At 36.9% G+C, this 11,575-nt stretch overlaps 2 protein-coding genes across 2 annotated transcripts in view; one reads left to right on the forward strand and one right to left on the reverse strand.

Annotated features, from left to right (window-relative positions):
• szt2 (SZT2 subunit of KICSTOR complex) overlaps positions 1-3,412 on the reverse strand; it is a 139,745-nt gene extending 136,333 nt beyond the window's left edge. The window contains exons 1-3 of the mRNA XM_066662886.1: positions 3,301-3,412; positions 1,569-1,694; positions 231-404 (exon numbers count right to left, since the gene is read on the reverse strand). Of these exons, the coding sequence (XP_066518983.1) occupies positions 231-404; positions 1,569-1,694; positions 3,301-3,324 (324 nt within the window). The 5' untranslated portion in view covers positions 3,325-3,412. The remainder of the gene's footprint in view (positions 1-230; positions 405-1,568; positions 1,695-3,300) is intronic.
• Positions 3,413-3,815: 403 nt separating this feature from the next.
• med8 (mediator complex subunit 8) lies at positions 3,816-10,454 on the forward strand. The gene is made up of 7 exons (XM_066666333.1): positions 3,816-3,898; positions 6,221-6,342; positions 7,970-8,114; positions 8,221-8,361; positions 9,155-9,242; positions 9,805-10,041; positions 10,254-10,454. The coding sequence occupies exons 1-7, from the start codon at positions 3,893-3,895 to the stop codon at positions 10,322-10,324; spliced, it is 810 nt and encodes a 269-aa protein (XP_066522430.1). The 5' UTR covers positions 3,816-3,892; the 3' UTR covers positions 10,325-10,454.
• The last annotated feature ends 1,121 nt before the right edge of the window (positions 10,455-11,575 follow it).

An 11,575-nucleotide genomic window follows, 5' to 3' on the forward strand; every position in this document is an offset into this window, starting at 1 on the left:
CCAAAGATATATCTTTATCATACCATTAATATTTAAAATAATATTACGTACTCTTTCAAAGGTGTTTAATCTACATCACCATTTATCTCCAATAGCAAGCTCAATTTACACTCTCTTAAAGGTTCAAAGCATTTTGAATATTGTCGCTGCCCAATCAAAAACATGTATATCGCAAAAGAGTGACTTTACAGGAGTAGGAAAAAAAACATACATGTGTGAAATATCCTTACCACAATCCCAGTGGAGGGGCTGAGGTCTAGCTCGATGATGAAGCGGTACCGCCGGGCCAGGAAGGTGACTCGTGTGGACGGAACCAGCAGGTACGGCAGGGGGTTGGGAGGAAAATCTGGCTGCCATCCTTTTGGGAGTATACTCAGAATGTCCAGTTCATTATCTGACTTAACCTGCAATCATTTAGGGGTGGGTATTCAACAACTGGCATTTAAATTCTGGACGACATCCAGAAAGCTTCATTTCCTGAAGAAGCCAAAATGCTTAAAATGTTTGTCGTGCAGTGGTCTAAATATCATTTCTTTTCTTTCTTTCTTTCTCTCCCTCTCTCTCTCTGTCACTCTGGAAAAAAACACTCAGCACAATTCCTAAGCATTTGGTTTTCTCCTACAAGCATTTTTGGGTGTCTAGGGGCTTTAACAGGGCTTAGGAAGCATTTGCTATTCCCACTCTGCCAGTTTGGTAAGAAGGTGTGACTGTGCAAGTCTTTGCTAATGATCTTTAAAATTCATGTTAAAGATAAACAGCATTTTTCACTGCAAATAAAAAAATCAATAAACTTGTGACAACTGGCCTTAAAAAACATATAACATAAGTAAAGCATCCCACCAGGTTGTGCTTGAAATGCTAAATGCTCCTGTGGTTCTGGGCATTACATCATATGAAGGAGATGACATCATATAAAAGAAGGAACAGTCATTCTTGCAGTTTATAAATTACTTAATTGATGCTGACTAAAAGCTTGGATAGTATTGCAACTAAATATTGCACTTCTGCCACATCACAGACTAAACACATCCATTCCATTGTTACAGATTGTTCAATCTGTAAATAGCTCATCTGTGTCAATTTTTTACCTGCATGTTATACTTTCAATTCTGTTGGCATTTATCGAAAAAAAAAATCTAGTAGTCATTTGACTGACTGTAGTCTTCTCGGTCATATACTGTTAAATGTCATGTACTATTAATGTTTTTCTTTTTTCCAACTACTGACTGGCTGTGAATATATTTGTAGCAGATGTACATTAAGTATCATTTACAACCTTAATATAACAACTGAGGCTTACAATGCCTCAGTATGCTAAGTAGTGTTAGCGCTGAAAAAACACAGACGTTGTTGGTCTTTCCTGATGTCAATGTTGAACAATTTGAAGCTCACATCGCTTTCACATTCAAGTTACATACAAAGAACATAACATTATTAAAACTAACATTACTGAAATCAATAAATACATATTGATAAAGCTTAATTTATCCTCTCATATAGCAACTGAAAAAAGCGCAGCTTCATAAATGGGGAAAAAATATTCAAAACGAATATTCTAATGTGATTACCAGCTCAGACTTGGGAGAGGGTCGAATGACCTGGTTTATTCTGCTGAGGAACCAGGACAGACGCACATTCCTTGATATGTGATAGTCTTCTTTCATCAGCAGGTACACCTGGTCTGCCTCCTCCACCTGCAGGAGAAAGCACAGCCCATAGTTTGTCAACAGTGCCACGAGAAGGATTCATCCTTCCCATTCATATATTAGCTCGCACATAAAAACTTAAAGGGCCTCTTTACACTATGTAGCCCAAATTAGGGGACCTGATCATCCAAAATTAAGAGTATCGTATTGTTTTCTTCTGACAGACTAATATATTACAACACTTCTTTCAGGACTTCACATGAGAACATTAGTGATGTCAGACACTGATATTAAATTATTAGCTATGGACCTAGCTTCAGCAGACCTCTTCTCTACGGCAGGCCTTCCAGTGCACAAGTGAAGGCTGCAGCCACATTTGGGGGCTTGAATCCATTTGAATGCAGAGAAAATTTGCATTGTTTTTTCCCCTCAGTGTAGACATTTATGTCAACTCTGGGGAGTGGGTGTCAAAAGAGCATGTCTATATTTCTGGCCCTTGATCAGGTAGACTGCAAGAATGCAGGGAAATTATTCACTCAGAGAGTTGTGGTATCTCTAAATTCACCAACTGAAATTTGTGGCTAGCAGTTCACTCGCAAATATCATTACTACAACTCTATATGAGAGATGACTTTCCAGTAGAGGCTTGTAAACCTATAGCCTGTCAGCTGGTAATGTTGGCATTGGTGGAGTGTCACAAGGGGCTCATACTCTTGCGATAAGATTTATGAGGGGTATCCAGCACTTTAAGCCTGTGTTTAAGACCGCATGGGACCTAACTACTGTCCTCAATGCCCTATGTGGCCTCACTTTGAGCCTTTGGAGGAGGTTTGTTTCTTATAAGGCAGCTTTGCTCCTCGGTTTGGCCTCTGCAAAACATGTGGGGGATCTCCATTTGTAATCAGCACACCCTTCATGTACCCAGTGTGCACCAGGTGACACCATGTAATCTATCTTGTGACAGGAATGTTTACACTGGCACACAAACATCAATTTGAAATGAAGAGTACAAAAAATCAATTCTACTCAATCAAATGACTTTTGAACTCAAAGCAAATCTAAAGAGTCTAATGGTCAGCTGATATAGAGATTAAGTAACAAATAAACAAGGTACAGTACATTAACCTGCAAGAAAGAGAGACTGCATTAAATGTACTTAGTCTCTCTAGGTCTAAGGGTCTAAAACAACACCAAGCATATACCCAGCTAATGAGGATAAACAGAAAAACACTTCTTTTTTCCATTTATTTATTTCATTTTTTAATAAAAAATGCAGCTGTATGATGAGGTAACCATCTCAGGGAGGGGCTGCAAAACATCTTTGTTTTTGTCTTTTTTTTTAACTTAAACAGAGGATTTATCTCTTTCACCCTTCATTTGAGGACTGTTGGGTACTGATATTTTTGCAGCTGTGTTATGTCACATTTTAAAGCTGTTAAAAATATTAAAGCACTTTAGTTACAAGCAACAAATCAAGATAAAACAAGGAAATTAAATGTGTGTATGCAGAGTTAGAACAGCATACATTAAAACTGTCTTTCGTTAACAAACAAACAACTAAACTCTACCCAAAAAAAGCCTAAACGTGAGAACTGTCAGTAAACAACTTCAAGTAAACACAGTAAATAGAGGAAGATAATTAGAGTCGCTTTACCTCATTGCCCTGTCTTTCTGCCATGCCGTGTTTATCATTACTAGCAAATTCGATGTTCACGCCTCTGCTTTCGACAATACAACAAGAGTAACTCTGTTAATAAGATTTTCTTTTCTGTTATTCCCTGTCAACTTCGCCCCGCTGTCTGCAGCTAGCTTAGCAACACGCTAACCACCTCCTCCTCCTCCTCCTCCGGAGCACTAACAAGGGAACACCGTAAGTTTAGATGTCAAATTAAAAGTTAGTTAAGTGTTTCAGCTAAATAAATGTCACAATGAACCGTCATAAATAACTTGAATAATAAACACCTCAATATATTTCCATCAAATAAAAGTTTAAAGTGTACAAACTCAGAACTAAAGTAAAATGAGCACAAATAATGCCTTAATAAAAATAGCCAACATATAAATCTAAGCATTTTAGTAAACGTGTGTTATATACTATTAAATAACTGTATATTTATATTATATATTATAATACTAAGCAGCTATTAGAATTAGGCTTATGTTTCAAATCCTTGTCTCAAACAATGAGGACTTCTTTTTTGTCTTCCGGCCCTCGGAGTCGATGAGCATTGTTGTTAAGTGTAAACATGCAGGTAAAAAACACTTTTAATTCTCATTTCTGTATGCTTTATCATACATACACTGCCACAAATCCGTCCTGTATTGGATATGAGCGTTTCGGTTCAATATTCGAGTACCATTAGTGTTTAATTGTAAGATTTTTGCGTTGTGCAGTGGGAAATGCATCTGCCTTATGCGCAATGTACATTACAATTAGTCCTTTTGAATAATATATATATATATATATATATGAACGGTTCGGTTCGGTTCCAAACGCTAAGCAGTTTTGTGATTAATTAAGCTCATCTACTGACTAGAGACTTAAATTCCTTATGTTTTCTCAAACAGGAACTATATTTTAGTCCTGGACTACACAGCATTTGTTGATTTTCCGTGGAAAGGAGGATAAAGTCCAGGACTAAACTTAAACCTTGTCTGGGAAACCAACCCTTAGCGGTTTTTTTTTTTTATTTATTCAATGTTGAATATAACAGCCGCTTTTTTGATTAATTAAAAATACATTGATATAGCATTTCGTTTTTAGGAATATAGCTACTTGAGAATTTGAGTACAAAAGTACAGACAAACTACATCGAAGTGTTTTTGTCACTCTATTTAGGACCAAGTGTAAGGCATGATTTATCTTGGTTGTTCACTCTGGGTGGTTTAGGGATTAAACCTAGTCCTGGACTACACAGCATCTTGTATAGTGATTTATCCATTAAAGAGTGGCTAAAAGTCCAGGACTAGACTTAATCCATGTCAAATGTTTGTACACTAACTACAGTGCACCAGCTGTGGTTACAGATGTTCAGCTGTGCGCACACAACTTATACCAGCTCCATTGAAAAACATGAAATTACTTTGGAAACATCAACTAGAAATCATGCTGGACCTTGGAGCAGTAAGTGTGCCCTCTGGAGTGATGGAGAACTATCCAGTATCGCTGAGTAGTAGTGGTGTATGTGATTCACAGCATTAGTACCTGATTACACTAATGTTCTTGCCATCAAATCTTAACAGAAATGTTCAGAGTTATAGTCCAAGTCCTAGTTTTGGACATTTCCCTTTAACATGGGTCCTGTCCATGGGCAGTTCATTCATTAGGGCAATGGAGCGATGCATTGCCAAAAGTGAAAAAATGATAAGTGAAAGTGATTTTTTTTTATTTTCTCTCATTCTACCAGATGCTTTGTCCCACCTCTGAGTATCACAGTCCACTCAGCATTATTTTTGTTCCATACAGTCCTGCCTCTTTTTGGGTGATTTGAATAGGGTGGAAAATTGCACCTGACTTCTCTCATAGACTCGCATGTAAGGCTCTTTTTTTTTTTTTTTTGAGCTGCAGAGCCTTCAGTTCGTTCTCTATGGGTTCCGGGAGGGCTTGACCCAACATGCTTTTGTCATACACAACGTGAGGCGTGTTCCAAATAGCCCCTCACTTTATGCACGGCACTGCTAACTATGTAGAGAAGTATATACTGAATAAAACACTCATGGCCACTGTAACCTCTGTGAGCGAAATGTATATAATGTAATTTTAGTATCATGAAATCTGGTATCTCTTCAAAATATTTGAGAGGGCGACTAAATGACAATGTATATGTTTATGACTACAGTTATTTATTCAGTCATTGTAGAGGCAAAGATTAAAGGAGACTATTAGATTAAAGGTCTATTAAAGGAGACCTTTATAATGAACTCTTGGACATAGCTATCCACAAAGAAGTGTACAGTATGTAGATGATGAGAAAGCTCCTTCTTTTAAGCTGAATCTAGTGGTTACTGGTGGTATTTCTACATGAGGTTACCACAGAAATAAAATGTTTCGGTGTTAGGTGACAGTGTCAAGTTAGTTCCCTGATTAATTTGTACAATGCATTGTGTCAGTAGTCTAGATGGCTACCCAATTGAAGAAGCTGTCATCACAACAGTTCCACCTCCCTGAGAAATTTGGCAGGGGCCACCTCTGGTTCTGTCTACTTGGCCATTGTGTCTTTTACTAATAACTGACTGTTAAGCAGAACAGGGAAAAAAATGGAATCAGATTTTTACAAACCCAGTTGTCCCGAATAACAGCACGGCTCAATTATGTGAAGGGGCTTAAGGAATAAACCTTAAATCAGACCAGTGCTACATTACATATAAAGAGCCTTATTTTGGAAGATATGTATGTATGACTATTATAAAAGGAGAAAGAGAATCATAACAGGGCAATAAAAATGGCTTCAATATAGAAGATTTCTGGACAAGCATTTTAGTCTGAATAAAAAAAAATGGGAGGGGTCGTTGTTTGTTTTTGGTGTTTTTCTTAGCACCTTTGATGTAGGAAGTTGTCAACTTGTGTTTTTCAGCAAAGAGAAGAAAAGCAGTTAGAGGCGTCTGTGGAGTCTCTGATTTCTCGAGTTGCACATCTGAAGAATTCTCTGCAGAGCTTCATCTATAAGCTGGAAAATGAATATGACAGATTAACATGGTGAGAATATTAACTATGTACTCTACTGCCTGAGATAATTCATTATTAGGAGTCATTTCTTAGAAACATCTTATCCACATATACAATGATTGTATAAAATATCTATATATAAATGATTATAAATACAAAGTCTTCAAACAACAACAATGAAGATCAACAACACTGATACAATCAGATAATATATAATAATCCTATTTTTAAATTAAACAAAGAAGTTGCTTTGTTTTCAGAACAAAAGACTGACCACCACAAAACCCAAACATTAAATATGTTTGAAATTACTTAGGAAATATTCCTGCAGATTTGTTTGAAAGTCAGTCTTCTGAAAAGAAAGGAAACTGTCAAAGACAAAGGATGGACACACTAAATACTGATCATTTATATTTCATTTTTTGTTGTTGCAGCCTCTGTGTAATGTGAAGATTTTGACATATTAGACACATAAACAAACTGATAAACTCAATCTCAGCAGTGATGGCTTTCTATTTAAAAATAAAAAAAAATACAAACCACATTCCAGAAATGTTTTGTACTTGTTCATTCTTTTGAAGCTTTATTTAACTGACAAACACAAAGCAAATTTTTCCAATGTTTTCACTGAACAAATTGATTGTGTTTTATAAATATAAACACATTTGGAAATTGATGCACACTGTGTCACAAGGTCTTTCCATTTAGTTACATTGTTTAATCATTTGGGAACTTAGGATACCAATTGTTTAATTTTGTAAGTGGACTTTTTGCCCATTTTCAATTGATACAAAACTCAGCTGCTCAACAGTCTCTGGATTTTGTCTCTTGATTCTCCTCTCCATAGAAGACAGATCTGGATAAGACTCCAGTAAATGTTCCTTTTATAACTTTTATGTTCACCTGTTTATGGTGTAATGCTTCAAAACTGAGTCACATGTATTTTTTATAAACTTTTCACTAATAGTTTGCAATATGTTGCATGCATAAAATTATATTATTTATTAATTTGTTAATTTATACAAAGTGCAATTAAGTTGGTTAAAAGGACAAAGGTTTGATTCCACATTTCTCTTCACTGCTCCTGGCCTTCACATTTTCATAAGTAATTATAATGGTTAGCCAAACTAAGTATTTGGTGGGTAACTCTGGGGAAAAAAACGTGAGCATATTTACATCATCAACACACAGATAAACTTTATATTACTTTATTTGTGCTTTTTGTATATGTATTTTTTTTTCTGAGCAAATAAACTGCATAATTAAACAGTTTTGTAGTATAATTTACCACAGAAAGTATATTTCAGTCTAATCATTGAATAATTTATAAAAATTGTTAATGGTCATGACAGAAAAATCTTACATTTCCACTTAAATTTATGCATAGAGCACAACTGGCACAGTTATAAATCCACCTTACAGAATTTTGAGACCAAGCCTGAGCAAGGCAAGAATGGCAAGAAAAAAAAAACACTCTTCGAATGTGAGGAAGAAACCTTGGGGGCAACCAAGATTTAGCAGGAGGACCTGTCCTCCTCTGATTAACACAGGAGAAAAGAAAAAACACAGATGGCTCTTGTTCTGTGATGTATAAGACAGAGAACTGCAGACATTGATATATATAATTTTTAAATGTATTTATTTATTTTTATCACAGGCCCTCTGTGCTGGACAACTTTGCCCTTTTGTCTGGGCAGTTAAACACCATAAACAAACTGCTACGCAATGAGAAAACGCCATCCTACCGCAACCAGGTCATCATTCCCCTGCTTCTGTCTCCAGATAGAGATGAAGAGCTGGCGGTGAGCATCTGTCCTTCATCCTGACCTCATCAAGACCAATGAAAACAGTTAGATGTGCTGAATATAAATCTCAATTTCATTCTTGTACTTTCCTCTTCTAATTCAGAAACTAACAGAGCAGAGGGTCCCTGTGTTCAGTCACGAGATTGTGCCTGACCACCTCCGAACAAAACCTGACCCAGAAGTGGAGGAGCAAGAGAAACAACTGAGTGCAGAAGCTGCCAGGATTGGACCTGATGTAGCTCAGGTAGTGCATTACTCACTGTACACTGTCAAAAAATGATCAGATTAAATTAAGTTGGCCCTATCATTGGTAAATTGCTGTATTGATCCCAAGTGGCCATCCAAGGCCAGGAGTCCAACAGAGCACAATTGGCCTCACTTTCTCTGGGTGGGTAGGATGGTCCATACTCTCACCTCATCAATCAGCGTCAGGCTGGCCTTTGCATTTGTCTTTTAGCTGGCATAGCAAATCTGCAATTTTATAGCTTTATTTGAGTAGTAACTTTCTTTAGCTAGAGGTTCTGACAACTCTCTTAGTACAGAATCTAATACAGAGTAAAACATTGTGTGATTGCAAAAAAGTGAAAGTGGATGCCGTAGTTGAAATTGATGTTTTATTTAATTATTTAGGCATGTTTGATCATTTTTACTCCATTAATACCATGGCTATCGTGCCTTCAGAATATATAATGTGATAGGGTATTCATAGCCTGCAAGCCTCCAGGTAGTTTTAGTCTTGAGGTTTTTTTTTTTGTTGTTGTTGGTGGTGTAGGTTTTATTTATTTATTTTTTAACTCATGAAGTACTATATATTAATTATAAATCAGGCATTATATCAAACATAGCAGCTCTGTTAGTTCACTATGTTCATCAATAATATATATGTAGCCTGAGTCTGAATAGCTATTGTTTTGCTTAGTCTGTACATAAACATAGCTATTTCTTTTTATTATTTATTTATTTATTTATTTATTTATTTATTTATTATCTAAGGGGTTTCTGCAACTTAGGACTTTTATTTTGGTTTGTTTAAACAGAAACAGATCCAGACACTCAATAAACTGTGTTCTAACCTGTTGGAAAAGTTGAACAATCCCCGGGATGACCGAGAGGCAGAAAATGCAGGTGTGTGTTTTCAAGTTTTTATTCCCTTCAGCTTAGTTGTGTAATACTTTAAAAAGATAAATTCACCTCACTTATGTTACATGCCCTGCATAACACCCAGAAATGATTAGCCTGCCACAATCATCTACACATATAATCACTTGTATAGTATTAAAAACAGTAGCTTGTGGTTATATTGTTAGTCCTTGTATATCTAAATCTAACCTTTCTGCCAGTTTTGGAATTACATCCTGAACAATATATACATGTCATTTATATTGTATTTAAATCTTTTAATTAAAGTACAAATCAATAAACCTACAAGGCATGCAAATAAACATGTGATTTACATTCATAGAGTATATGTTCTTGTACTGCTATGATAACACCAAGCAGAAAAACTTCCAGATAAATAAGGCTTCACCCTGTATCACCCTATATGTCAGTCTATCTGCCTCGTTGTCTGTCTGTAATATAGTTTATATCTGTCCGGAAAATGTATAGAAGACGATGAAAACTTGCTGCTATAGTTAGTGCTGTATATTCTGTATTACTGAATTGTTAATTCATCTGTTCCTTTTAGCTTTGCGGCAGAACAAACCATCGTTCAACCCGACCGACACCAACGCCCTGGTGGCAGCGGTCGGCTTTGGAAAGGGACTTTCTAAGTGCAGACCCCCCGGTCCCGTCGCCCCTGGTCATCCAGGACAGCCCATGATGACGGGGGGACCCACCCTGCAGCAGGTGACTATCGCTGGTACCTCTGGACACCAGCCAGGCATGGGGGCATCAGTGGCTCAACAACAACCTGGACAACCTGGTATGTCAAATAAATGAATGAGAAAAAAATATTATGGAGTGCTTTATGAAATTAAAAAAAAAAAACACGAGCAATAAACCTCACATCAGCATTTTGATTCTGATACATGATCAACATCAGTAAATTTGTCAGCTATATGTCACTGCCTTAAAAATGAGTCAGTTCAAGTGAAGATGCTGATTGTTCCTAATACTGTTTTCTTACTTCCACAGGGAAAATGCCTAGCAGCATTAAGACAAATATCAAGTCGGCTTCTGCTTCAATGCATCCTTACAATCGGTGAGGATCTGAGGATCTTAGGTGTTGGATAAAAAATAAATTCACTGTAGAATGAGAAAAAGAATATGTTCTAGGTCATTTGTTTATATGTTTCACTGTTTTGTTTTGTTCTTTTTCACCAAAATAAATATATATCAATACTATTGTTGGAAAAATTGTTTTCCTTCATGTTGGTTCTTTTTCTTCTCTGCAAAAAAGTATTTTATAAATGATACAGTTCCAGTGTTGTAACACTAGAGGGACTATTGCACTTTATGGTTTGTGGTGTTAACAGTGTCAACATTTCATATGGAAATTAATTTACTATTAAAATAAGAAACAGAAAAATGTATATCTATACTATCAAAAGCCGTAATTTAAACAATTCACATTGTTAACCCGAGGACCGCCATACTGACTATGTCTCAGGCTTTGTGGCCGAGGCTCCTAGGGGGGTTGTAACTTGACTTGCCAGCCGCAGCATTTTCCCTGTGCTCAGCAATGAGGAGTTTGGGCTGTGATGGCCTGCAGTTATTTTGAAGCCAGGCCTATATTTTCTCCATTGCCCTTAATGCAGCAGTTCTGAGGGTAACATGGCTGGACACTGCAGTGTCTGGCCTCATAATGTCACTTTGGCTAAAGGAAGGAGGGGGGAGAAAGTTAGTGCTGACCGGAGGGAGGGCGTACACTGCCTGGGCTGTGTCCACTCTCATTCACGTCCTGCCATGCCAACACGACCTGGGACAGCAATTACACACCTATTGACCTACATCTAATCTCTGTTCAGTTAGAGGACTGCGATCATTGAGAACAGCAAGTATGTGTAGCACTTCGATCCGTGTGAAAAATTGTAAACTAACTGTAACTAAAGATTTTACAGCTTCATTAGATCACACCAAAAATTCACATGTCTGGAGCGTGAGCTGTGGCAAAGAACCAAGTGAAAATGAAACTCCTGAGGTTCCTTTAATCTTGCAAACAGCCAATTAGCACATCTACAATAGTGTGCACATGGATCATACATTTAATTTGCATTTTAATCAATTCTGCTTTAGACTTACTAAAAGGGATGTGTTTGCAAATTCAACAACATCATTGCTACTTACAGGCAACGTAGAAGATTCTGGACAACTACTGCTCTCAGCAAAACAAACCACCCCCACCTGCTATGTTTGTATTCATTCAGAAGCTCTGCATCTCTTAGGGTGGACTGGTATGTGTGAGTAAGAAACCAGCTGTAGCATGTACATTGCTGACGTTGAAATTGTACGTTTTT

The sequence above is a fragment of the Hoplias malabaricus genome, chromosome 3, assembly GCF_029633855.1.
Source record: "Hoplias malabaricus isolate fHopMal1 chromosome 3, fHopMal1.hap1, whole genome shotgun sequence".
In the NCBI taxonomy this organism is placed as follows: domain Eukaryota; kingdom Metazoa; phylum Chordata; class Actinopteri; order Characiformes; family Erythrinidae; genus Hoplias; species Hoplias malabaricus.

Coding starts and splice junctions, on each gene's coding strand:
- med8 (XM_066666333.1), top strand. Junction 8,115..8,220: donor ATAGAGATGAAGAGCTGGCG/GTGAGCATCTGT, acceptor CTTCTAATTCAG/AAACTAACAGAGCAGAGGGT. Junction 8,362..9,154: donor TTGGACCTGATGTAGCTCAG/GTAGTGCATTAC, acceptor TTGTTTAAACAG/AAACAGATCCAGACACTCAA.